Source organism: Squalius cephalus (assembly GCF_949319135.1).
Source record: "Squalius cephalus genome assembly, chromosome: 16".
Lineage (NCBI taxonomy): Eukaryota > Metazoa > Chordata > Actinopteri > Cypriniformes > Leuciscidae > Squalius > Squalius cephalus.
In genome coordinates this window covers 2,518,849-2,546,183 of record NC_137137.1, presented here as the reverse complement: position 1 = coordinate 2,546,183, position 27,335 = coordinate 2,518,849, and the positions used below count along the sequence as shown (strand labels likewise).

General features: G+C 35.6%; 3 protein-coding genes across 4 annotated transcripts; 1 reads left to right on the top strand and 2 right to left on the bottom strand.

Moving 5' to 3' along the window:
- Window positions 1-220: 220 nt before the first annotated feature.
- Window positions 221-19,680, bottom strand: gle1 (GLE1 RNA export mediator). The gene is made up of 16 exons (XM_079896525.1): window positions 19,463-19,680; window positions 16,103-16,345; window positions 14,094-14,240; window positions 12,734-12,882; window positions 11,908-11,968; window positions 10,214-10,462; window positions 8,542-8,770; window positions 6,683-6,795; window positions 6,512-6,581; window positions 5,436-5,578; window positions 5,171-5,361; window positions 2,920-3,049; window positions 2,038-2,142; window positions 1,873-1,955; window positions 779-842; window positions 221-702 (listed from the first exon to the last, which is right to left on the bottom strand). The coding sequence occupies exons 1-16, from the start codon at window positions 19,559-19,561 to the stop codon at window positions 634-636; spliced, it is 2,145 nt and encodes a 714-aa protein (XP_079752651.1). The 5' UTR covers window positions 19,562-19,680; the 3' UTR covers window positions 221-633.
- Window positions 19,681-19,869: 189 nt separating this feature from the next.
- Window positions 19,870-22,664, top strand: cUnh22orf39 (chromosome Un C22orf39 homolog). Its single transcript, XM_079896619.1, has 3 exons — window positions 19,870-19,946; window positions 20,358-20,525; window positions 21,535-22,664. Exons 1-3 carry the CDS (start codon window positions 19,926-19,928, stop codon window positions 21,664-21,666), a joined length of 321 nt encoding a protein of 106 aa, XP_079752745.1. The 5' UTR covers window positions 19,870-19,925; the 3' UTR covers window positions 21,667-22,664.
- A 1,883-nt stretch (window positions 22,665-24,547) lies between these two features.
- Window positions 24,548-27,146, bottom strand: mrpl40 (mitochondrial ribosomal protein L40). Of its 2 annotated transcripts, none has more exons than XM_079896611.1 (4): window positions 27,007-27,146; window positions 26,825-26,902; window positions 26,317-26,472; window positions 24,548-24,862 (listed from the first exon to the last, which is right to left on the bottom strand). In XM_079896611.1, exons 1-4 carry the CDS (start codon window positions 27,060-27,062, stop codon window positions 24,553-24,555), a joined length of 600 nt encoding a protein of 199 aa, XP_079752737.1. In that variant the 5' UTR covers window positions 27,063-27,146; the 3' UTR covers window positions 24,548-24,552. The 2 variants fall into 2 exon arrangements, with proteins under 2 accessions (XP_079752737.1, XP_079752738.1); XM_079896612.1 differs by having other exon boundaries at window positions 26,825-26,899; window positions 27,007-27,142.
- Window positions 27,147-27,335: the final 189 nt, after the last annotated feature.

Here is a 27,335-nt window from a genome sequence, read left to right as displayed (position 1 = left end):
ATGGTATTAATTGATATGCTGAACCCTTTTAAAGAAATACTTTCTTAAATAACAATACGGGCATATTAGCTTTTTTTTTTTTTGGTCACTCAAAAGTTTCTGAAGAACAGAAAACACCAGGTTTGTTCTGGATCCCGATCATCTTACTTTCAGCGTTCTGTAGAACTATAAAAACAAAAGAGCGCCACTTTCTGATCACACACTTGAAAACACACTTGAAAAGAATCATAATACACTTGGTGTACTTGTTTAATCCTAATGCCATATAAATTCATAAATATCTGCATCAATATACAGTACATTTCATCCTAGATTACACTCCATCATAGTCCAAAAACAAGTCGTAAGCTTTGGGGAAACTGATTACAGTTAACAATCATTAGTCTAAAACAGATAATAAACTTGGGTTGTGGGATTACTTTCATGAATGTGAGATTGACTGGATATATTAAGACACCCACATGTGATTAAACATCATATTACATGCTCAGATAAATGAAAACAAACTTGAACTTAAGATGGCATGATGCTCTATTAAATGAATCATGAACACATCTGTCCATTGCTTATACTTCGCTTCAGTGTTAGGGTTAGAATAGTTTGGGTTAGAATATCTCGACACACTTCCATCCCTCAGGACCGGAAGAAGGCGGAGCCCAGCTCGCTCTTGGGAGTGGGAATCTGCTTGGTTCGTAAAGACGTCTGGGTAAGAGAAAGAACAGAAGCAGTGAGTATTCAGTGTGCATTAGCTATTAAAGATCTAGAAAATGACGCTCACCTCTAGAAACTGTTTGAGTCTGGTTACCGAGCCCATCTGACCAGTGCTGGTGACCGCTTCAATCCTGAGGGAATAAAAAGGTTTAGTTTAAAGCAACACTATGGAACTTTTCCTCTTCGGTCCCCCTACAGGTTGGAAGTGGAATTGTCCATTACCGCTGTCGTAAATAATTTCGCCTACCGTCGCACGCTCGCTTGCTGTTTATCCAGCGCCGGTGTGGTGAACAAATGAGTCCGAGCTGAGGACCCAAGCAATCCGATTGGTTCAAAGCACGTTTTATGGGTAATCGCTTTAGTGCCTGGTTACAAATCATACAAAATCACTTTATTATAGAAGACGTATGTACTACGTTATAACGAGTCATTAATGTATTTAAACGTATATGTTTCATAGACTAGTATTTAACTGAAGCTATAGATTGTGAAATTATAGTTTCTCGTTGTTAGTGTGTTTTTTAGTTAGCTTAGATAGTAGCATACAGCTAACGTTATCCGATGATCGTGCTAGCTGAGCTTTACCTGAGCTTATACTAGCTTTTTAGCCTTGACTAAAGAACAGGCGCTATCTGTATAAACAAATAACATATTTGAGCTTCAAACAATTACATTCTTGACTGAAAAACTCTTAAAACTACATTTCGTGACACAATAACAGTCGTATTTTTAATTTTCGCGGTCACGTTAGCTACAAGTTATCGCGAGAACAGATTTAGATCAGGCATACTACTAGCATACTAATAGGGTCCTAAGCTCGGACTCATCTCTTCATTAGGACTCATTTGTTCACCACAAATGGCTTTTAGGAATGAACGATGTCCACAGACAAGGTAGAGTATGTTGCATGATTTTATGAAAGTATGATGTATTGTGACATCAGAAATGAAGAACAACAAAATAATGACTATTGTAACGCTTGTCGTAAAGCAAGTCAGATTTGTAGTTTCTTATGTCTCATTCGAACTTTTTTAGGTTCATTAGGTTCATTTTTGGATGAATGAAATGTAAAGGATAAGGGTGTATTATGCATTTAGAAGGCAATAAATCAACACATTCAAAGTATGATATGGAAATGTCTCAAAAGACAGGTATAAATACCTTGGGAAGTATTCCTCGATAATAAGCAATATCACTTTCCAGAACTGGCCGCGATATTGTTTCATTAGGGCATTTCCACAGACCTAAAGAGATGCACATGCCAACAAATATTGAGTGTGAACAATAATAAAAAACAATTCGTTTGCAGTATGAAGACAAATGTACCTCCAGGAAGTCGAAGAGAATAGTCGCTGTGATGTCAGCGATCGGCTCCATGTTGAGAATTTGGGCCAGCCAGCGCCAGCCGTGATTTAACCCATGAGGATGAGGCTGTCAGAGGAGACATGCTCATATTAGAGATTCAGATTCATATATATGACAATCGCATCCAGAATCATTCTCTATGTTAACCCTATAAAGCATATTCATATTTCTAAAGCCTCTAAATGATCAGAACTTTACCGATAAGTCGTCTGACTGATAGATTAGACTTTTTTTAAGCAAATAAATGTATTTTATTATAATTGTACAAACGCTTACTGGACTGAAGCAACTTAGGTTTAATTTATAATCCATACATGATTTATTAGAAAAATCAAATGAGTATCAAATATGATCATCAGACTTTTGAGGAAAGTTTATTAGTTCATCATTGCATTGCATTATAAGTTTTAAACCTACAGAGCTTTGATCATTAAACTAAACATTTAAATATATTCTTATTAAGACATATTATTGGCAGATATATGTATATGCATTTTACATAAGTACCTGCTATACTGTTATAAAGATATCATTGATTTACATTACAAGCATCGTATTTCATCTTACATTTTGGCGATATATCTATATATATATATAAGTGCAAAATTGCATATTTTTGCTCAGTTTGGGCCTTAGTTTTTTTCCTCTTCTCATTATATCATAATATACGAGCCATAAAAGCCTGATGTATCGAATATGATACTCAACAAAAAATACATATACAGACTTTAAAAAAAATATTTGATTCAATAAAATGTTCCATTTGAAAAAGGATTTTTTTGTGACTATTATTTCATAATTCAAGCTTTAGAGGGTTAAAGCATGTAAATGAACTTCACTAACCCCTTGTTTGCCAGTGTAAGGCCATCTCATCTGGATTATTGCCGCATAGAGACGAATCATTCCTGACATTCTCTTCAGGAAGCTGTCCTGCCCTTCCACTTTGGAGTCATCCACACGGTATCCCAGAATCCTGATGGGCAAGGTACATTCATAATGCTTTACACCTCAAAAAATATTAAGATTTAGATATTATATATACAATTTCCATCCATTTGGACACAGTTTTAACATAAACAAACTGTAAAGCTTGATATGATGCATATTTGTCAGTCATACAAAACAATTGATTTCAATTGATTTAATCTAACACATTTTAACTTACTGAATATTGCTTGTTCCACAGCTAGCAAGTTGATATTTTTTAAGTGAATACATTTAATTGGGTTACACTTTATTTGAAGGTGTCATTGTTACAGTGTAATTATATTTTTAAGTACTGAGTAATATTAATTAACTACATGTACTTACTATAGGGTTAGGGTAGGATTAGGGTTTGGTTGAGGGTTAGTTGCATGTAATTATGCATCATTTACTGTTATTACTATGGTGAGTACATGTAACAACATATGCATCAACACTGTAAAATAAAGTGTTACCTTTAATTGTTTTCCACAATGAACTGATTTATGCTGATTCTGAGCAATACGAATAAATGCGTTTTGAAAACATGATTATTAAATCAAATCAAATGCAAGGAGTTAATAATACACTATGCCATGACATTTGTGAGTGCAGAAATTATAACTGTTTCTTACTCGTTTCGTTTCATGTACTGAAAAATATGCATCACTAGTTTATGTTGAAACTGTGTGATCCAAATGGATGGAAAAATCAACAAAGACATTTGTTTTCCTCTTCAAACCCCCTCTTTTAAACCAAAAGGGCCATTTGTGATTCCTGAAAGCTCAGAGGTGCCGACGGTGATCAAGATCTGCTAATTATCACACCTTTTGAACAGTAGGGAAAGCTGTAATCTGCTGATTGGTCGGTTTGAATGTCTTTAAAACACCAGGTGTAAACAGGTATGTGTCTCCCTCGTCTACTTGTGATTCGAGAGAAAAACGCATCTGAATACCAGGTGTAAACGGCCTAGACATTGCTCTCAAAGGCCAGGACGTTCACTAACAGTATACCGCTGGTCAAGCATTTCAAATGTCTTTTTACCCATAAGCAAAGAACGAAATAGAACTTTGCCGTGATTATATCGGGGTCTTTTAGGGTTGCCAATTTCAGAAAAGGAAAAAACAGGACAATCGTGGTTCTTTATAGGAAAATAAGGGACACTCAAAATAATATTATATGTGTATGACATAAATTTCAGTGTCTGCAGTTAGGGATGTGTATAAAAGGTTCTCAGACATAAACACATTTGCTTTGTGTAACCTATTTATGTATAATTTAGTTCTAAAAGAATCATACAAAAAATGTCACATTACACACAAACATAAGCATTTATCTGAAATGGAAAGCTTTTTTTAACATTAGACACTACAGTTCAAAAGTTTGAGGTCAGTAAGAATTTTTATTTTAAAGAAGAATTAAAGAAATGAATGGCCTACTTTTATTCAGCAAGGATGCATTAAATGAATCAAAGTGACAATAAAGACATTTTTAATGTAAGATAAAGCTTTCTATTTCAGATAAATCTCTTTTGAACTTTCTATTCATCAAAGAATCCTGAAAAGAAATGATTAATTATTAATAATAATCAAAAATGTTTCTTGAGCAGCAAAATCACATCAGCTTATTATTCCCTCAGATAGAGGATTCTGTTCACAAATCAAACTGATTTGTCCCAAAAGAATGATTCATTCTCAGTGTGTTACTGGTATGGTCTGATGCGTGTGATTGGATGATGACGTGGTGTCGTGATCATTCTCAAGTGTCGTGTTGTTGTTGTATCAGTCAGTGGTTAGATCAGTGTAGCAGTCAGTAAACGTGACTAGGGAGGTCACGACCCAATATACGGGACGTCCTGGCTAATGCGGGACAGTTGGCAACCCTAGGGTCTTTAGTCATTCGGCCTGAACCACTGTAGTGAAACCACCCTTACAATATGCAACTCAAATACAGAAATCAAAGTTTAAGGTTTGGCTGTCTTCATACAGGAACCGTTCTTGTATTTTAAAGGAAAAAAAAAGGAGTGCATGATGCATGGACAAACACCTAAACACCAGTGCAGATGCAAAAACTAGCCACAATTGTCTTTAGTCTTGTTCAGTAGATCCAGGTGATCCAGCAATATTCTTACCTCTGGTAATCCTCCACAGACGTGCCACGCTCCATCGGTGGGTAGTGTGGCACCGCATACGGGCACTTCTTGTGGAGGTGGGCGAGTATAAGGTCTCCAATTTTAGGATGCATTTCCATTATTCCTGACGCCACAGCGGCGATGGGGAACGCTGCCGAATGATTAGACGCCACCTCCTCTTCTCCTTGTTTCTGCAAATGCATTATTAAAATCAACTTTATTTGCCTTCAAAAATCTATTTGTTTTGAGTAAAAACCTTCCTTACCACAAACTTTTCTGCCAGTCTATAACTGACAAACTCCAGACCCTGCGGATGCTGCGACGTCGACACACTCTTTCCAGCCGACGTCACCGGCCGTCCCGACAACAGCTTATCGATCTTCTCAAAGGCCTCTTTCAGCGGGGAACCTGCACGCAAACCACGTTTAAAGAAAATAAACAGGCGTACTTTAAAAATATTCAGTGGAAATAGCAAACAAATGGTTTTGGTTTTCCTTTAGAACATTCATCAACCAATCAGCCCAGTAGAATAATTAGCGCTTAACATTCTCCATTGGCACATTTTGACTGCGTATTTCAACGTGGATAAGCTACAATAGGTAAACACGTCAGCTGTGTGAATGCGATCTCTCGATTAATCGATTTTCAGGAAGATGAACCAGTATCGATTCTTTACTATTTCCATGGCTTTGACCGAATTATCCGGCTTTCACCGTTATACAGTAGGGGGCGCTATGACATCTTCTGAAAGACTACCGAAGCTACAAACAGGAAAAAAAGCAGCAGAAACAAGCGATAAAAGTATTGCTTGTTTTTAAAAAATATGATTTTTGGTTCAAAACGTTGCTTTTTTTATTAAGCTTACCCACATTCAAGTGTTGATAAAAAAAATAATGCATGAAGCTAGAATTAGATGGGTTTGTTTAAAAGCAGAGCCTTATTTCTTTTGATATATTGCACGTTCAGATATTCACACAACAAAATATTCTGGGGAATATGACATTTTTTGTGAAAATGATCAAAAACGCTGGTGGTTGCAGGGAGCTTTTTTTTTAATGCTGGCAATGAAAGTTAAATCTCAAAATATCAATCTTAGTATATAATGTTTTCAGTTGATGCATGAGCAAAACTTCACTTAACTTTATTTGTATTGCACCTGCCATCCAATAGAAACATATTATAAAATTAAAAAGAGAAATACGGCCTAAATGTTTGTATACAACTCAATGTTGATTATTAAATCAATTTGATTAATAAATAAACATTATTTTCAGCTCAATGAAAACTTTAGGTTTTGGTGTTTCAGTAACGAATGAGTGATTTGTGTGTGCCATTGCTCACCTGAGCTGTTTGCGATCTGGCTCACAGGTGTGGTTGCAGCCTTTTGGAGCTCCATTTTTAATTTCTTCATCTGCACACATTCATAATATAAAACCCATAAGGGGAAGATGGTTATTCAGTACAACAGCATACAGACAGTATCCACTGAAATGCTCCTGCCGGGCGTCTGACCTGCGCGTCTTTGGCTTTGCTGAGGTCTTCAGAAGCCTGAGCGCACTGGTTGGCCGAATCCTGTAGTGCATTGTACCATTTTAAAGTGCTTTCATCGGCTCCTGTCTGCAAACCTGCAGAGGAGATGAGAAACAAGACACATTTATTTGTATAGTACTTTTCACAATACACAGTCTCAAAATAGATTTACAGAAAGTCATACTGTTATGTCTGTAAAAGCATAAATCATATAGCAAGTTCCAAGGCTGGGTCGTATATAATGATGGTATAAATGAACCTCTGGATATCAATTTAGCCATATTGTATTTATTATTTTGTCTGACATTTATATATATATAACTGTGCCACAGTTTTACGGGTACACACCTCAGCGTTTGAATGCAATTAAAGTCGCGATGAAACGCAAGTACCATCTGTCATATTCATTTGAAGATTGAGTTTGATTAAACATTACGAGGTCTAAAAATTTTAAAACATGAAAAACGGATGAATCATTTATAATAATATCCATTACAAAATAGAGAAGAGTGCATTTCATGCAGAAATAAAAAATATTTGTCATTTTTGTTCAAAGCGAGAATAAGCTGTTCTCAAAAAGTGTTAATGAAAAATATGGTCGTTTGTCCTAAAGTGAATATAACCGGAAGCCTGATGCGAGTTTAACATTTTATGAAAGTTAATTAGCAGTCATTTAAGCAACGATGTTGAGTGATGTAGGATATGGCTTATATTTCAATTCGTAACATTTCGACAGAATTACTATATTGTGGTCCATCCTAAAATTACTCGTATGGTGGTTTAGAGAGGTATTTAAAAAACTTCAGGTTATGTATGCTTTTAAAGTTGGCATTACCGGTAAATGAAAATTAATACTATTTTCTAAATGTAAATTGTAATTAATACGTGCCTATATTTAATTTTTAAAACAGTTTTTAATCAAGAGTAACTGGACCTTCTGGTGCACTTAAAGGAGAAGTTCACTTTTAAAATGAAAATTCTGTCATCATATACTCACCCTCATGTTGTTTGAAAGCTGTATGAATTTCTTTCTTCTGCTGAACAGAAAGGAAGATATTTAGAAGAATATCAGTAACCAGACAGTTTTTGGGTCCCATTGACTTCCATAGTAGGAAAAAAATATACTATGGAAGTCAATGGGACCCAAAAACTGTCTGGTTACTGATATTCTTCTAAATATCTTCCTTTCTGTTCAACAGAAGAAAGAAATTCATACAGCTTTGAAACAACATGAGGGTGAGTATATGATGACAGAATTTTCATTTTAAAAGTGAACTTCTCCTTTAAGCTTGGCCCACGCAAGCTATGCATTGTACTCGGATGTATTTAAAAATATGGAAGAAAATATTGTGACTTTAAAAGAATAGTTCAGCCAAATAATTAAATTCTGTCTTCATTTTCTCACACTCATGTTGTTCCAAACCTGCATTTTTACCATATGTTTTCCAAGAGTTTATAGTGACTTTATAGAGCACAAAAAAAGCATCATAGCATTACACTTTTTTCACTATATTTCAAGTCTTCTGAATCTGAAGTCACTGCAGCTCTCCAATCAAATGTTGGTGCAGGTTAGACGCTAATAGCATCATTCCTTCTAAAGTGTTACACATCCAAACATCATGATCAGGTCAAACCTGCGGCCACTGCATTCAAAGGAGCAGCATGAACATCCTTTAAAACTTCTGTAACACTTTTAATTCATGTTAGTTAACTTAAAACATTAACTATGAGACCTTATGCAAAGGTTGACCAAAACATCTACTGTGTTAAAACATCTTCAGGTTAGGAATGACATGAGCATGAACTTTCATTTTTGGCTGAACTTTTACATGCATGTTCACCTTCTCTTTTGGCTTTCTCTATAGTGGACCGTGCAGCATTTTTCTTTTGCTCCTCTTGCTGGGCTTTCACCTCAGCCTGCCTCTTCTTATCCTCCTCCTCTTCCTCCTGTTCTCTCTTCTTCCTCTCAGCAGCCCGTGTCACCTCTTCCTGCAGGCCTCGGACCAATGACCTCATTTCCTGTAGCGCTCGCTCCGCCACATTCAAATCCTCCACGCTCAGAAACTGACCCTGAGAACAGTTTACATGTTACATTGATGCATTTAGCAGACACTTTTATCCAAAGCGACTGGAATTGCATGCAAGATTAGTGGCAGTGTTGGGGGAAACTCATTACAAGTAACTTGAGTAATGTAATCAGATTACTTTTTAAGTAACTAGTAAAGTAATGCATTACTTTTTCAATTTACAACAAAATATCTAAGTTACTTTTCAAATAAGTAACGCTAGTTACTTTTTCACATTTATTGACTGACAGCTCTCCTGTCAACATGTTGAGAGAAATAAAGTGAGAAGGTGTTGCTTGTGTGTGTGTGTGTGTGTGTGTGTGTGTGTGTGTGTGTGTGTGTGTGTGTGTGTGTGTGTGTGTGTGTGTAAACATGATGGTTATTTTAGTTCTAGACTAAATGTAAACTCATCTCACTTGCACAAAAACATTCAGTATTCCTCAAAATGAATAAAAACAGTCAAATCCAATCTCATAATTGTATGCAAAACTTTTATAATTAGCTATATTAAATTACACAAACATACTTTATGTATTTAATCTCACTTTATTAACCAATGTCTTTGCTGCTGACCTTCAATGCTCTAATTTAACCATACTAATAAGAAAAAATGACTTTAGATTAGATTTAGAAATAAGAAGTGTTGAACTTCCTTCTCCTGTATCCTATTGTTCTTTAATCCAGAATGGCTGAAAGGTGTGTTTGAGCGGCGCCCTCTACTGTACAGGTGTAAATATGCACTTCCTTCAGCCTGAGGCTTATTCATTTCACTTTTGGTGTGAAAGGGCCTTAACATTTACCAAAAATATAACTTTTTTTGTTGTTATTAAAAAACGAACAAGCAAGCCCAGCCCACGTGAGAAAAAGTAACGCAAAAGTAATGTAACGCAGAACGCGGGTCAATATATTGTGTTTTTTATTAATTCGGTGCTATTATACGCAGCAGAGTGAACGTCACAAGTTTACTATGTATGTGTGTGTGTGTGTGTGTGTGTGTGTGTCGCATAAGGTGGCCTCCTGTTGCTTGCAAACAGACTCTTTTAAGGAGACAGTGAATTTCCATTAATTTGTTGTCCTGATTCCACACGCTATGCGCGAATACACTGCAGGCTAACTCTCGCTCGTATCCAAGGTAAATCATCAACACTATCATCCCTTACATGTGTTTTATTTAACTAAATACATCATAATCAGTTATGATTAATCAGCTACGGCACGGTTCGAGTGCAACCAAACTCAGATCACCTCCTCCAGGTAGTCTCGGGTTCGGTACCCCTGTGCGCAGCATGACAGTGTTCACATTACCGATTTTTCATGCGAACCGCACACACTGCCAGTGTGAAAGCACCCAATTAGTTTATTTTTCTGGGAGTAACGCAATATTGTAATACATTACTTTTAAAAAGTAACTTTCCCCAACACTGATTAGCGGTGCATGTCGACTCACGTCTGCGGAGGCCGGCACCACCTCTGACACCTGCGAGCAGAGCTGGTTGCCACGGGTGATGTAGGGGGCGTGGTCAAGGGCGGAGTCTGTGGATGGGCGTGGCTGTAAGAGCTGGTTGAGCTGTAGCACTTCCTCCTGTATTGCATTAATGGCTCTGTGCCGCTCTCTTCCCTCCACCTGCCGCTGGCGCTCGAGCTCCGCCTCACGCAGACGCTGCTGCTCCATCTCACGCAGACGCAGGTTCAGGATCTGCAACACAAAAAACAAGGTTTTTACCCGACATAGGTCTAATATTCCAGGTATTGCTATTTATAAGGGGTGTAACTATATATCGTATCACAATAAATCGCAAAGCAAAAATGCAACAATATGTATCGTGGAAAGTGACAATATGTATGTATAGTTCACCCAAAATAAAATTATTGTGTGTGAAAAATTCAAGTTTTCAGAGTTTTAGTGTCAGTACTACAATTAACTGCTATATATAATGTATAATAATGCAATGGGGGAATATTAATGGCTCCTGATAATGCTAAATGTCTGTTACCAGTAAAAAGTACCATACATTATTTTTAAATATATCTAGTGAGTGACAGAGCAAGCATATTCGTCTAAAATAATTCTGTATTTTCAGCTTCAGAATCATGAATATTTTTATTTTGGTGTCTCTATTCATTGGGTTGCCAGCTCAAAGTCTAAGCCTATTCATTTACACACCCACAATGTAATACCAAATTTAGCATTTTAATCAACTACATTTTTTGTTAACCTTTTACCTCATTTCTTGGAGTATCGCAATAATATTGTATCGTGAGTTCAGTATCGTGATATGTATCGAATCGTGACATGAGGTTATCGTTACACCCCTAGTATTTACACTTGTCTTTATTTATCATATAAACAAAGCTTTTTTTTCCCTCTTAAAACCTGCAGTCAAACCTAACTGATGCAAAATGGTACAGAGATCACAGCCAAAAATTAAACGGACATATAGTAAAACATAAGAGGTCAATGCTGCTGGGACAACTATGATATGTTGATTATACTACACTATATATTATAGCTGCTGTTTCTAAATTCAGTATAATCTCGATTAAAAAAAAAAAAATCCACCTAATTCAACTTGTGTTGCTGCATTAAATACTTAAGTATAATCAAACTGGTTGTACAACTAATTTTTTAAAATCTTGTCTAATGGAATATCTTATAGGCCTGGTTTCACAGATAAGTCTTAGATTAAGCCAGGATTAGGCCTTAATTCAATTAGGACAATGAAGTAGTAGGACATTTTATAAACATGTATTAGAAAAAAAGGTGTGCATTGAGACAAAACAAGGGCACTGATATATTTTAAGATAAGTCAGTGCAAGTTGCTTTCAGTTAAAAGAGCTCAATAATGCATATTAGTCTGGGACTAGATTTAAACCTTGTCTGTGAAACCAGGGGTTAATGTTTTAAAGTTGAAATGTATTAAATAATTTTGTTAAAGTATATGTTGCTATGACTTATTGATCATATCATTTTAAACTACTAGTTGCATATTTCTGCTTTTTAACTGGTTTAATCATACTTTTTGTTTATGTGTAAAATGAGTATTTTCTGTGGTAATGGACTTCATGTCACAGATGCTCTTGATAGAGCTTAGCTAACAGAATCAGGAAGATTTATGTAATATCAAATCCTCATAATCTTACTTTCATTCGGTGTCTGTGTTCCTCTCGCAGCTTCTCTTGCCGGCCGATACTCTCCTGCGTCCTTCGAACACAAACCACCAATTAAAACTAATTCTGTACATGATTCAAACACATTGACTCTAAATAAGAATGAATGCATCAGTAGCCGCGTTTCCATTACCCATTACCGAATTGAAAATACGCCCAATGGAAACACGTCAATTTCGCAAAAACTCCCATTTCATCGCAAAAACGTTTTTACACTTGCATGAGGAGGTTTTTCAGGCAAATCGAAAAAGGAATATTTCGCAAAACTGCAATGGAAACAGTTTTTGACCGCATTTACAGTCACCTGACATCGACTGGACAGAAGACGAGACGTATGTTTGGACAGAAAATGAGACAGAGTTCTGTATTAAATTCATAAAAGACAAAAGTATTACAGGAATACTGGATTCTAAACCAAATGCCATAATCAAGAGGCAGATATGAGGGAAAAATACCCAGAAACACCTCATATGAGCCGCGCACAAGTATAAGGGTCTTTCCTTGCCATTAATGCTTGGATACACACCTACATCTCCTTCCATTAACAATAATGGCTAGTGTATGGCTGGGATATATATAAACCTAACAATTTTTAGGTTTTTAGGTAAAACCTAACGATTTATCGAGTGAGGAAAAAATGAAGTTTTAGTCGCATAACAACGGTTAATGGAAACGCCGTCATTTTGCAATTGTTTTTTATCGACATTTAGAAGAAGAAGAAAAAAAAAAACGCAAACGTTTTGTGCAAATCTGTAATGGAAACGCGCCCAGTGTGAGTGACAGATCAGGGGTCACATACTCTTTCTCCATCATGTCTCTCATACTCTGGTGATCCTGTCTCTGTTTGAGCTCCATGAACTCCTCGAAGCGCTTGAGCTGCTCAGACTCCCGGTTGGCGACTGTGGCCACCAGCCGCTCCTGTTGCTCCTGTCTGAGGCTCAGCTCCATCTGTCAGAGAAAACACACACACACACCACCATCAGAGACTGTGTCCCAGATCAACCCCTCATTCACTATTCCCTACATTATCAAGAAATCCAATCAGTGACTGTATTTTTTAAGACAGCTGAAAAAGTTGGTATGTCCAGGTTTTTTAGAGCTGTGATAGAAAGCGTCCAGACTTTCTCAATAGTAACTAAGTCTGCACGTCTCTTGAACAGCACTTATTGTATTATTCATGCTCTTAACTCTTCTTGTATATATGCATCAGTATTTCATTCTTTGTAACGCTTGGGTTATATACAGTATGTATCTATGTATGTATGTTTTTTGTCTCTGTGTTATAATTGTGGATGAGCTCACCAAGAAAAATCCCAAACAACCTGTTTGTTATGGCAATAAATAAATAAAAATTACTCCAGTCATTTAGTCCACTTGAAGGAGTGAATGAAAAGAATTCAGACACTGAATGTGTGTCGCTTTTGCATAGTTTGTGCTTGCTGTTTAATAATCGTTTTAAACTTTGCAAACTGGCAGATCCAGTAGAAATTAAAAGATTTATCTTGAACTCTGTCATGGAAACTACGTATAAATCTCAATTAATTAAAATTTTTTATAATCACTTTAAAAGGAATTTATAGCAGTTTGGAAAATTGATGGATGGATGATTCAGCTGCGGCGCCATCTTCGCGACCCTCACAGTGCATTATGGGTATTCTTTAGCCCTTGAGTGTACATCGGTTGTACACTCGTTTTTTGCGGTGCATTGTGGGATTGAATGAGTGTACCCGATAACATCCACTATGGTTTCGGACACCACTACAAATGGCTGCTCCCTCAAATAATGTCTTATTTAAGGGTATAATTCACTTTCTTCATAATATTCAAAGACATTCTTCAAAATATCTTCTTTTGTGTTCAGCAGATTAAAGAAACTCATACAGGTTTGAAACAACTTGAGGGTGAGCAAATTATGACAGAATTTTAATTTTAAAGTGAACGATTTCTTTAAGAGTATAGAGGGCGATTTTGGACACAACCAGTGTCTGGTTTGTTATTCCTACATATAAACTGCTGTTCAAAAGATTGAGGTCGGTAATATTTTTTAATGTTTTGAATGGAAAGAAGTGTCTTATGCTCACCAAGGCTGCATTTCTTTGATCAAAAACACAGTAATATTGTGATTTTGTGAAACAGTGCAGAGAGAGTGTGTGTTGTACCTTAGCTCTGGCCTTGTGTTTCTGCTCACACATGCGGATGCAGCCGGCCATCTGTGTGGCTCTGGGTGACAGAACGGAGATCGACGGGGTCGAGCTGACACTCGCTTCAGGACTGACAACAGGAGCCTCCTTGATTTCCTCCCCTTTCTGACATGAACAATAAACACAAGCAGGAACAGTCAGCATTGCAGTGCCACAATCTCAAGAGTCCCAATATGACCAGCAACAGCACACAATATTCTTTCACTCAAGCATGAAACAGAACAACATATATTTATAAGAATTATGTTACGCATTAAACTATTAAAGGGATAGTTCACTATGAAATAAAATTTTGGTATGTTTTAGCTTACCTCAAGGGCATCCAAGATGTAGGTGTCTTTTTTTCCGCAGTAGTTTCAATTTTGATATTTTTAGGTCAAACCGTTCTTGTAGTTCTTGTTCTTGTTCTTGTTGTAGTTCATTGGAACGAAACCGTAGCCAAGGTGACGTCTAGTGTATATATCTATACCCGCCCGCGCCCTCAGATCACTTGGACGCGGCTGTGTTATAAGAGGTAAAAACGATATAAATACTGTTCGTTTTCTCACACAAACCGCTCGTTTTGTGTCTTAGGCCATCAATGTGTACTTACGGTGGGGAATTGTTTAATTTGGACGATGTGGAATTGTTTTAATTTGGACTTTGTGCATGCTCTTTGAGACAGTGACCATAGACCTGCATTATATGACTGTCAGACAAGAACGGTTTGACCTAAAAATATCAAAATTGAAACTACTGCGGAAAAAAAGACACCTACATCTTGGATGCCCTTGAGGTAAGCTAAAACATACCAAAATTTAATTTCAAAGTGAACTATCCCTTTAATGTGTAATGGATTATCAAAAAAGAAAAAATTAGGGATGCACGATATCGGTATCGGCTGTCATACATTGGTTGTACACTTGTTATTGCGGTGCATTGTGGGATTGAATGAGTGCACTCGATAACGTCCACTATGGTTTCGAACACCATTACAAATGGCTGACCCCTCAAATAGTGCCCGATTTAAGGTTATAGGGGGCGATTTCGGACACAACGGACAGAGGGTGAAAACAGATGCTATAAGAAAATAAGAGTTTTTTGAACAATAAATGATGTAAACATATTCTAGTAGACCCCATAAACAAAATTATGAACCTGTAAATGAGCATAATAGGATTATTATTCCACTGTTGTTTCATTCCCTACTGATAGAAATATCACCACTGCTCTTACAATCTGCATTTAGCTTGTGTATTGTTATATATAATTTGCAACAAAATGCATTTAGTTAATGTGACTACAGATTCATTTAGCTGTTTTCCCTTGTAAAGCAGTGAGAAAGAGCACAGGTCACTCAAAATAAGTCACAAAAATATGACTTTGTTCCACATATATTTCCATATTAGTGAGTTAATGTGAGAAATATTAACACGTAGAGTTCTGGAGAACAAAACAAAACCTTTAGGAATCCTAGATAAACTTAAAATGGCTAAATCCATTAGCGTCTGCACTAAGCCATCCGGCTAATATCTCTAAATAAGCTCTAACTTTAATAATGTTCAACCAAGGGAAAAAAGGCTTCTGGCGGGGTGTTTGGCTCGAGGTCATGGTGCAAAGGACCCTAGGTTGATTTTACTTCACCACTGATTTTACGAACCATCCCTTTAAGCTAGTATTAGTTGCATTTAGTGCTCAATGAAATTTGGACCCCGGTTCTAGCTAATACTTTCCGGAGCAATTTGGGAATTTTGTATTGCAAAGTCCTGTTACACATTGCTAAACATGTATTCATCAGGTTTACATAAGTGATTTATCTTAAAGAGACAGTAACATGACTTTGCAATACAAACTTCCCAAATCGCTCCGGAAAGTATGTATTGCAAAGTCATGTTACTGTCTCTTTAAGATAAATCACTTATGTAAACCTGATAAATAAATGTAAAAGCAGGTCATGCATCTCGTGGCTTAATAAGCAAAGACGTCACCTTCTCCTCATCCTCCTCAGTGAAGATGGAGACCGGAGGTGGAGAGCTGGGGGATGAAACCTGTCTGGGGCTGATGGGAAGCGAACCGCAGGCGGCAGCATCTTCAGAGAGACCCGGACTCGTATCACGAACACAGGAGGTCAGAGAGCAGGTCTTGAGCAGCGGTCGAGGACTCATCCTCTTCAGAATCTGCCCTGACAGAGGAGACAGACTGGACACCTCAATACAGCCGGCCAGAACATCCTGCAAAACAACGAAATAAAGATCACAGGACAAAACAGAAATATATAAGAGACTTTAGTGATTGTGCGTATACATTTATTTAAAGGGTTAGTTCACCCAAAAACTACACCCACATCCCACCCACACCCAAAACCGCGTCTATACCCGCCCGCGCCCTCAGATCATTTGGACGCGGCTGTGTTCAAGAGATAACAACGACATAAATACTGTTCGTTTTCTCACACAAACCGCTCGTTTCGTGTCTTAGGCCATCAATGTGTACTTACGATGGGGAATTGTTTAATTTGGACGATGGGGAATTGTTTTAATTTGGACTCTGTGCATGCTCTTTAGGGGGTGACCATAGACCTGCATTATAGGACTGACAGACAAGAACGGTTTGACCTAAAAATATCAAAATTGAAACTACTGCGGAAAAACAGACACCTACATCTTGGATGCCCTTGAGGTAAGCTAAAACATACCAAAATTTAATTTCAAAGTGAACTATCCCTTTAACTTGCTGGCCCAGAAAATGTATTAAAGACATTGTTAATATAGTGCAAGTGACTCCAGTGGCTCAATCTTAAGTTTATAAAGCGACGAGAATACTTTTTGTGCGCAAAAACAAACAAAAATAACGACTTTAGTCAACTCTTCATTTCCTTCTCTCTGGGCCTCTAGTCTTTTTACGTAGTGTTTAAGCGTAGCGCGTCTGTGTTGCACGACCACGTAGGCTCACTATTGGGCGATGCTGGTCATGTGTGATACGTGGTGACGTGCAACACAGACGCGCTACGCTATTACACTACGTAAAAAGACTCGAGGTCCAGAGAGAAGGAAATGAAAAGTGGAATAAACTCGTTATTTTTGTTTGTTTTTGCGCACAAAAAGTATTCTCGTCGCTTTATAAACTTAAGATTGAGCCACTGGAGTCACTTGGACTATATTAACGATGTCTTTACTACATTTTCTGGGCCGGCAAGTTAAGGTGTCCATAAGCCTGCAGGAGGAGTGAGACAGCTCTCAGATTTCATCAAAAATATCTTAATTTGTGTTCCGAAGATGAACGAAAGTCTTACGGGGTTGGAACAACATGAGGGTGAGTAATTACTGACAGAATCTTCATTTTTGGGTGAACTAACCCTTTAACATTTAAGGTCTTTATGAAATATTTCAAAAGGTTTTATTATACACTTTTCTCTTTAGTTGAGTGAATACGGAAGCTTGTTTTCACCGTGGATTTTAAAATAAAGAAGCTTTTTCTCACAATTACGTCTTTTATTCTCAGAATGTGAGTTTAATATATCTTGTGATTTTTTATTTTGCTAAAAATAAAAAAAAATCTGAATTGTGAGATAAATAAAAAGTAACTTTTTATTTATTATTCCTGTGGCGGAAATAAGTTTCCATAAATAAACACTGACATGTCAAACAAATGGGTAACACTTTGAAATAAGGTTTCATTAGTTAACATTAGAAATGAACAATAGTTCTACAGCATTTATTAATCTTAGTTTTAATTTAAACATTTACTAATACATTATTAAAATCAAAAGTTGTATTTGTTACCATTAGTTAATGCACTGTGAACTAACATGAACAAACAATGAACGGCTGGATTTTTATTAACTAACATTAACATATATTAATAAACAGTAATAAAAGTATTGAATAAAGGGTTTTCATTCTAGTAAAGTACTTTAAAAAGCTAAAGCTAAAGATACTTTAAAAAGCTACTACATACAGTACCAGTCAAAAGTTTGGAAACATTACTATTTTTAATGTTTTTGAAAGAAGTCTCTTATGCTCATCAAGCCTGCAGTTAAAAAAAAAAAAAAAAAAAAAAACAGTAATATTATGAATTATTATTACAATTTAAATAATGGTTCTCTTTTTAAATATGTTTTAAAATGTAATTTATTTTTGTGATGCAAAGCTGAATTTTCATCAGCAAGTACTCCAGTCTTTGGTGTCTTATGATCCTTCAGAAATCATTCTAATATGATGATTTGATACTCAGTTATTATCAATGATGGAAACAGTTGTGCTGTTTAATATAGTTTTTTGGAATACTTTTTTCAGGATTCATTGATGAGTAAAACGTTAACAGCATTTATTCATAAAAACAGCATTTATTCAAAATAAAAACATTTCTAACAATATAAATCGTTACCATCACCTTTTATCAATTTAACGCATTCTTGTTGAATTAAAGTACTAATTTCTTTAAAAAAAATAGTTATTGTTCCCAAACTTTTGAACGGTAGTGTATATTGTTACAAAAGATTTCTATTCTAAATAAATACAGTTCTTTTTAACTTTTTATTCATCAAATAATCCTGAAAAAAGTATCTCAGGTTATAAAAAAAATATTAAGCAGCACAACTGTTTCCAACACTGATCATAAATCATCATATTAGAATGATTTCTGAAGGATCATAAGACACCAAAGACTGGAGTACTTGCTGATGAAAATTCAGCTTTGCATCACAAAAATAAATTACATTTTAAAGTATATTAAAAAAAGAGAACCATTATTTTAAATTGTAATAATATTTCATAATATTACTGTTTTTTTTTTTTTTGTTTTTTTAACTGCAGGCTTGATGAGCATAAGAGACTTCTTTCAAAAACATTAAAAATAGTAATGTTTCCAAACTTTTGACTGGTACTGTATATGAAAAGAGCTTGATAAATTTTGTTTATTATTATTATTATTATTATTATTATGAAATCTGACATGTATTTTTTTGGCTCTAGCAGACTAAGAACTATAATTTAGATTCTTTACAACAAGTTACTGTGGCTGTACCACTGTTCAGTGATAGTATCATCAGAGCCCGTCTAACGTTACGCCTTATTAGACATTCTCTGGTATCATATAACAATATCATGGTAACGTTACAGTGATAGCATTACATAATAATTACATGATATTCTGATACATATGATTACCATATTTATGCCATGGTATCATAAAGGTACTTCACAGAGTAACGTTACCAAGGCATAGAAAAAATGTAAGCACCATGGTTCATTTTTGTTAGTATTAAATATGATTAAACCATCATAATGCTAAGATATGAGCTAAATAACACAATTCTGAAATTGTCAGCATGTTTAACGTTAACTTACCTCCCCTTTTTCCAGCCAGTCTGGGCTGTATTTGAGCTTCCCCTTCGGAGAGTTTTTCAGGGCCACTAAAGTTTCAAAGCGTAGATTTTCAGAAGGCATTTTCGGGACATTAGGGAGTGTTTACCCCTCACTGATTTACTTTACGTGAAGCTACAACTAAAAACACCAATGTAGCCTGAACAAACCGCCGGGTGACACTGCCACTTCCGCTTCCGCCTGCTGCTGATGACTACAAAATAAAAGTCTGGATGACTAATTAAATACATGTTTCGATAATTATCATACAATACACATATAATACAGACGCGTAAACAGAATAAGAACATGATAAAAAAAATATATTTTTTAATGTAATAATATATTTAACTTTAAGGCAAATATCAGTTTATTTCACATTGTCAATAGATGGCAGTAGAGTAAACTAAAACTCTGACAAAAGTCACCAGAGAAGAGCGCGCGCAGTATGGCAGGGTCACAGTGGAGGGTCAGTCTAATATCAGTTTATCTCTATATTTTCCATGGAAATGTTGAGTAACTCGTTTTCCGTTTGTTTTGTACATATAGTAAATATTGTATACTATAAGTGTATTTGCATAATGAGGTGTACTACTTAACCCAGTAAAGTCAATAAAGCATACCAAATACAAATGGTACTACTATGCTTTTGGTGTGAATTACCATGTTATTCTTCATAAATATTGTACCTTTACTGTGGCAGTACCACTAAATATTTCATTTTGTAAGTGTAATCACTCAGAACTAAATTGTACCATTATTGTGATCACCGTTTTATAGTTCTTCCAGTGCATGACTTTTGTTTTGGCCCTAAAATATTTGTATGTACCTGTTTTTTTATTTTTATTTTAATGAGTGTATTTTTAATTCTTGTCCACAGCCACCACGTTCCTGTGACGTCTACTGGAGTGAATTCAAGCACTGCAAGAGTTTATTCAACAGATTTCATGAATACTACACCTACGGCAAATCCCCAGACTGCCAGCAGTGGAAACAAGACTATTACACCTGTAAAGAGTGGGAGAAACACCAAAGCACACACGCCAAGGTGAGTCTCGACAGGTGTGGGGTGTAGCTTACACTACCAGTCAAAAGCATGGAAATAGTATGGAAATAAGTCTCTTCTGCTCACCAAGGCTGGATTTCTGTGATCAGAAATATAGTAAAAATGTGAAATATTTGTACAATGTAAAATAGCATGTTTTCTATTTGAATATATTGTAAAATGTAATTTATTCCTGTGATCAAAGCTGAATTTTCAGCATCATTACACCAGTCTTCAGTGTCACATGATCCTTCAGAAATCACTCTAATATGATGATTTGAGCATTTCTTATTATTTTCATTGTTGAAAACAGTTGTCCTGCTTCATATTTTTGTAAAAACTGTGATACACTATCATTCAAAAGTTGAAGTAAGATTTTAAAAAAGAAAAGAAATTAATGCTTTTATGCAACAAAAATGCATTAAATTGGTCAAAATAAGATTTTTATTTTAAATAAACGCTGTTCTTTTGAACTTTGAACCTTGTAACAAGGTTTCCACAAAAAAATATTAAGCAGTAAAAATGTATCATTATCATCAATAATAATTGATAATTACTTATTAGAATGATTTCTGAAGGATCATGTGACATTAAAGAATGAAAAATTTGTTTCTGCCACTGAATAAAACAATTTAAAAGGTAATTGCGACTTTTTATCTCACAATTCTGACTTGTTCTTGCAATTGCATGATAATAAAGTCAAAATTACGAGATTAAAAAGTAGCAATTACCTTTTTTAATTGTTATTCTGTGGTGGGAAACAAGCTACCATACTAAATACTGGAGTAATGATGCTGAAAATTCAGCTTTGATCACTGGAAAATATATGCATATATTCACAGTTATTTTAAATTATAATAATATTACACAATATTTACTGTCATTTTTATTCTACCAAATAAACGTCTTTCAAAAACATTAAAAAAATTCAAACTTTTGAGCAGTTGTAACCCTGGTCGATGAGTTGCACTTCTCTTATACTGTGTGTTCATCATCTCATACACACCATCAGGAATCCCTCCAGGAGAGTGAGAGGAGACGGGTCGCTGAGCAGAGGAAGTTCACTCCGGTCTGGGAGCTTCGGCAAACCCCTCCGGATGACTGGCATCTCCCTCTCAACCAGGACAAACCACAGGACTCTTAAACACACACATGCGGATCATGCAGGACTATTGAGGATGCAAGAATCCGGTTACTTGAGTTGCATGAACTTCCCGTTGGGAATCTCCTCACACTACCTCTCCTGGATCCACGCGTTTCTGATCTGATTTTCCCGGGAAATGCAAAGCAGCTTAAAAAGTCTTGATCTTGATATGTAACTTAATAAAATTAACATTCAAGCATTTCATGAAAGAGTAAATATATCTGTGATTATATAATAGGCTTTATATGCAGGAAGCCCAATTTTGACTTTAACTCTTTCAGTCCAAAAGCCATAATTTTGCAGTTTAAAGTATTTTAATTCTATAAATGCGTTTATAAATTAGTAGACATGAAATGTTTTAACAAGAGTTTGGCATTTATTGTTTTACTCGAGATCTTATTTATTGCGCTACAGAAATCAGAAATGAATATGTAAATGGGTAATTATATTATATGTAGTATCTGTATATTCTGACACTGACCACCTAAAAGTCACTGCCATAAAGATCAATATCCCAATAAAGGTATTAATAATTTAACAAACTCTAGTGTAATGTTGCAGGTAAATTTGACCCATTTTGATTTTTGAGTTGTTGGAAATACCGGTTAACCTGTGTTTTTTTTGTTGACATTTTGTGACTTTTTCTCATTTAGGGTCATGAAATGCCAAGTTTCAACACGCTGGTGTGTTTTGACATATTCATAGTGATGTTCGTGGGTCAGTTTGACCTACATATTTTAAAGGGGTGGATGATTATGATTTGACTTTTCTAACTTTAGTTAGTGTGTAATGTTGCTGTTTGATCATAAACAACATCTGCAAAGTTACAACGCTCAAAGTTCAAAGCAAAGGGAGATATTTGCTTTTACAGAAATCGCTTTTTAAGGACTACAACAAACGGCTGGTAGGAACTACACCACATTCCTCCCGGGTTAGTGACATCACCAACCCTAGAATTTACATAAACTCCGCCCCCGGAACACGATTTATAGATTATCAAGAGAGAATATGCTAATCAATGACTAGAAGATAACTACACATCAGCTTCATAAATTCATCAACTAACATTCAGAAATGTCCTGTTGCTTCTACATGTTGTCACTTCTTCTTGAGTCTCTCCATCATTGTCTGACTTCGGTTTGAACATAAAAGGCTAAAAGTTTTTTAAATGTTCAGTGCATGTGTGTGTGTGAGGTAAAAGGACACAAGCTGTTGAAGCTCCGCCCCCTGCGCCGGGAGCAGCAGCTCATTTGCATTTAAAGGGACAGACACAAAACGGTGCGTTTTTGCTCACCCTCAAAAAATTACAACTTTAACATGCTATATAAAAATATCTGTGGGGTATTTTGAGCTAAAACTTCACACACACACTCTGGGGACATCAGAGACTGATTTTATATCTTGTGAAAAGGGCATTATACCACCCCTTTAATATTTTAAGGTAACCGTACAGACCCAAAATAATAACATTTCTTGGTTATATTTTGTTATTTTAGTTATCTACTACCTTATGAAGCTAAAAAGGAGCCTTTCCCCACTTATTTCAATACAGAAAAAATATTGCATGTCTGTTGTAGATCTGATTTTCCCGGTGCTCACTGGGAAATGCAAAGCAGCTTAAAAAGTTGATCAAGTTAGTGCAACTCTTAAATATGTTACTAATAAAATGAACATTCAAGCATTTTATGAAAGAGTACATATGGCACAAAAATATTAGAGAATGTCCTATGTTTTGATTCTTTTCCAGTTAAACTCTTATCTGAGGTGAAAATCCAGCTCTTAATGTTGTTTATGCGTCTATGTGGTGTTTTTTAACACGCTTTAAGACAAACCATGTGTAAATTCATAAGTCGACAGCATTGCTGAGTATTTTCTCCTTAAAACTGCAGTGAACCAAAGACAGTCTCAAAAACACGCTTTGAAATCGCTGGTGTTTCTGACGTCACAAACTACCTTGTAACCAATCAGATCAACGTGTGATCGTCAACCAGTGGATCTCTGAGCTGAGTGAGTGAGTGGAGGCGGGGCTCATTTGCATATTCATAGAACCATGTATACTAAATGAGACAAGGGTGTCGAGTTACATTCAAGATATTTTAAGGCATGTAGAATTTTTTTTCAAGGAAAAAAAAATGTTTAAATGTTATTTAGGTGATCAAAGATGAGTTTTAAGGGATAAAATGATTGACTACAGGGGGACTTTTTCAGTCCAAAGTCATAATTTTGCAGTTTAAAGTATTTTAATTCTATATGTGTTTATGAATGAAGACATGACATTTTTTACAAGAGTTTGGCATTTATTGTTTCACTGGAGACCTTATTTATTGCGCTACAGAAATCAGAAATGAATATGTAAATGGGTAATTATATTATATGTAGTATCTGTATTCTGACACTGACCTCCTAAAAGTCACTGCCATAAGCTCAATATCCCAATAAAGATATTAAACGGCAACATGTGGTCCATTAATACTAGCATTTTCTTTTCTCTTCTATCCTATATCCATTAAAAAAATTAAAGTAATTTTTTTTTTTTTACAAATTACACAAATTAACAACATTAGACTAAACACATATTGTTGGTTTGATTGCTTCTGTTGCTCTCCTCATTTGTAAGTTGCTTTGGATAAAAGCGTCTGCTAAAATGATTAAATGTAAATGAAAGAAATGATTTAAAGACCACATCAAGGCTTGCAAAAACTTTATTTTGTCCTCGTGTTCCAGGTGTGCTAACGGATGATTTAACAGAGCAGACGAAGAACAACACATTATAATAAAGATAATTTAGCTCTTCATTCTCACAGTCCCTTTCTCTGATGTTTTTGACATCAGTCGCGATCCCAGAAAGCAACACGTGTATCTCGTCCTCAGAGCCGTAGCTCGACCTCACTGCGTGTACACTCGCGTAATGTCGTTGTATTTGCCTTCTGAAGCCTCGTAGTTCGTAAGCGGCGGCGTGTAACAGGGGCCGTCGTGCTGGAAAGGGAAGATGTCTGTATCGGGACTGACTGCTGCTTTATAAAGCTCTTCTGACTCCAGCTTCAGCTCCTCCAGCGCCTGTGTCTGGGCCTCCAGCGCCTCCTGGATCACCAGCATCTCCGTCTGGTGCTGCGAGCGCTTGTATCGGGACCACTCCTTCAGCAGGAGAGCTCTGCGCTCGCTCTCCTCGAAACTCAGTTCAGGAGCCTCACGGACCCTGGAGAAAACAGCACAGTAACCCTTATTCTTCTGTCTGTTTTCCCTCCTTTTTTATATCATGAATGTAAAGCATTTTTCTTGAAAAGTCAGTCATTAAAATGTTAGTAATACAAGAAGTTTGTTTAATGTTTTTGGTGTCTACGGTACACTAGTGATCAAAAGTTTGGATAATTATGATGTTTTTGGTTTGTGTTCATCAAGGTTGCATTCACTGTAAATGCTATATTTTATAAATATAATTTCATAAGTATAATTTCAATGTAAATATATAGTAAAATGTAATTTATTCCTGTGATCAAAGCTGAATTTTCAGCATCATTACTCCAGTCTTCAGTGTCACATGATATAATACTAATAATTATAATATTTTATATATTATTATTTATGATATTATTATTATATTAATTATTAATGGTGAAAATAGTTTTTGCTGCTTAATTTTTATTAAGGGAAACCATGATACTTTTTCCCACGACTCTTTGAATCAGAAAAATTCAGCTTTGTCAGGACAGGAATAAAATTAATTTTCAAATATATTAAAATAGACAAAGTTATTTTAACCCCTTAACTGACAATATCCCAGACGCTTGGCGCTCTTTTTTTAATTGCCTTTTTTCCTATCACATATGTTATAAATCATCATAAATTAGGTATCATTCGAACGCTTACACCCTCAGTATTCATCCAGTGAAAACCATTTTAAAATCAGACACCATTTACCATGGAAATGGTACTTTAATTTCTTTAAGCGGGCGGTGTTGTGTTTCATATTACAAAATTTACAGCACAATTCTTTTTCTAATCTTAATAAAACACATAAGGTTGGAGAGGTCTGAGACTCAAGGTTCCATATCTGGTGACTGTGATAGAAATTATATTGTGACAGAAATGTATTAATGTATTAATTAAATGTATTAATTTGTTAAAGGAGAACATAATGTGGACACCCAATACATAAAACACCCAATTATTATTAATCTCACAGGAACTTCAATTTTTGTGATATCAACTTCAAATTTGGAACACAACTTGGTTGGACATACGGCTTTGATTTTATTGCATTTTTAAAGTCCAAATTACTTTCTAAAAAATATATTTGTATAAAATAAAAAAGTAAATTTCCTTTAAAAGTAAATTTAAACTTATATCACTTTTTTTCACTTCAATTTTTTTTTAGTGTCCTCTTTAATAAGAGACCAACCTTCGGTCTGTATTATGTTTGGATTTTGCATATTTTTTGCATATTATCTATGCACAATAAGGGGGGTGACCATGAATATTTCACATTATTACTATTTTTACTGTATTTTTGATCAAATAGATAAACTCTGACCAGTAGTAAACATAATAATTCCCATATTATCTCAATTTGTGTCATTTCATAGACTTTAGTAGTCCTCTAAACATGTAGAAAACAGGAAAATAAAGGATAAAGTGTGTCCAGTCATTTACCTGGTGTCGTCGTAGCTTTTGGCTGATGTAATGAAGTCCTCAATGGGAATCAGTTCTGGAGGAACTCTCTCCAGCTTTTTAAGCTTCTTCTTTAGACGTTCTTTCATCATTATCTCTCGGCGCGGGTCCACTTTCTTCTTCTTCTTCGGCTCTGCTCTGTTGGACAAGACAGAAATCTCAACATTTCCTATAGTTAAACACACTTACAAAACTTTACCATGGTAAGTCCATAGTTTTCAGGCCAAAACGCTGTATTTTCTACACTTAAAAATCACAATAAAATTATATGCAAACTCCATGAAACAGTATTAGAAGATTCATTTCTGTTTTATAATAACAAAAAAGCAGGTAAATGTCCTATGGTATTATTTTAAGTAACTTGTAGTACCATGAAAATCATGATTATATGAAATATGGCAGTCCTATGGTATTTCCATGGGAACTGCAGTAAATAAACTATGGTGATTTACATTAGGGAATAGTGTTTAATACTTGTATCTGCACTGACCTTAATGGCACTGAGGTTTTCAGGGAAAGCATTGATGTGAACCAGTGACTGTGTCTGACAGCAACCACAGAACTGCTACTGTAAAAGAGTGAGTTATCATCATCATCATCATCATCATGACCTCTATCAGAGAAATGCTGATATTATCAGACGCACGTGGATTTCTACAGTCAAATACGTACCATGATGCTTGACTCGATATAATCCGGCTTGCAGTACGACACACAATCCCAGCCATAATTCACAGGAATATCGACTTTACAAATATCAATGATGAGAAGTTAAATCTGTTTTACACCTTCCGGTGGCCAATGCGAATCTGTAGGTCGTGGTAACAACACGTCCGTTTAACATACGCACTTTCCGCATTACTATATCTTCATCTTCGACCGATATCAGAGATATTAAATATCATACTTATTACATAGATAATTTAATGTACGTTTACGTGTAAAATGTGCATTATGTAGCGTAGTGTAATATTTGACAGGTTTGTCGAATGTTGTGAAGT

Coding starts and splice junctions, on each gene's coding strand:
- gle1 (XM_079896525.1), bottom strand. CDS start 19,561: ATGCCTTCTGAAAATCTACGCTTTGAAACTTTAGTGGCCCTGAAAAAC. Junction 5,579..6,511: donor CCAGATCGCAAACAGCTCAG/GTGAGCAATGGC, acceptor GTTTGCGTGCAG/GTTCCCCGCTGAAAGAGGCC. Junction 5,362..5,435: donor GACTGGCAGAAAAGTTTGTG/GTAAGGAAGGTT, acceptor ATGCATTTGCAG/AAACAAGGAGAAGAGGAGGT.
- cUnh22orf39 (XM_079896619.1), top strand. CDS start 19,926: ATGGCAGGGTCACAGTGGAGG. Junction 19,947..20,357: donor TGGCAGGGTCACAGTGGAGG/GTCAGTCTAATA, acceptor TCTTGTCCACAG/CCACCACGTTCCTGTGACGT. Junction 20,526..21,534: donor ACCAAAGCACACACGCCAAG/GTGAGTCTCGAC, acceptor ACACACCATCAG/GAATCCCTCCAGGAGAGTGA.
- mrpl40 (XM_079896611.1), bottom strand. CDS start 27,062: ATGGCTGGGATTGTGTGTCGTACTGCAAGCCGGATTATATCGAGTCAA. Junction 26,473..26,824: donor AAAACCTCAGTGCCATTAAG/GTCAGTGCAGAT, acceptor CTTGTCCAACAG/AGCAGAGCCGAAGAAGAAGA. Junction 24,863..26,316: donor AAAAGCTACGACGACACCAG/GTAAATGACTGG, acceptor TGTTTTCTCCAG/GGTCCGTGAGGCTCCTGAAC.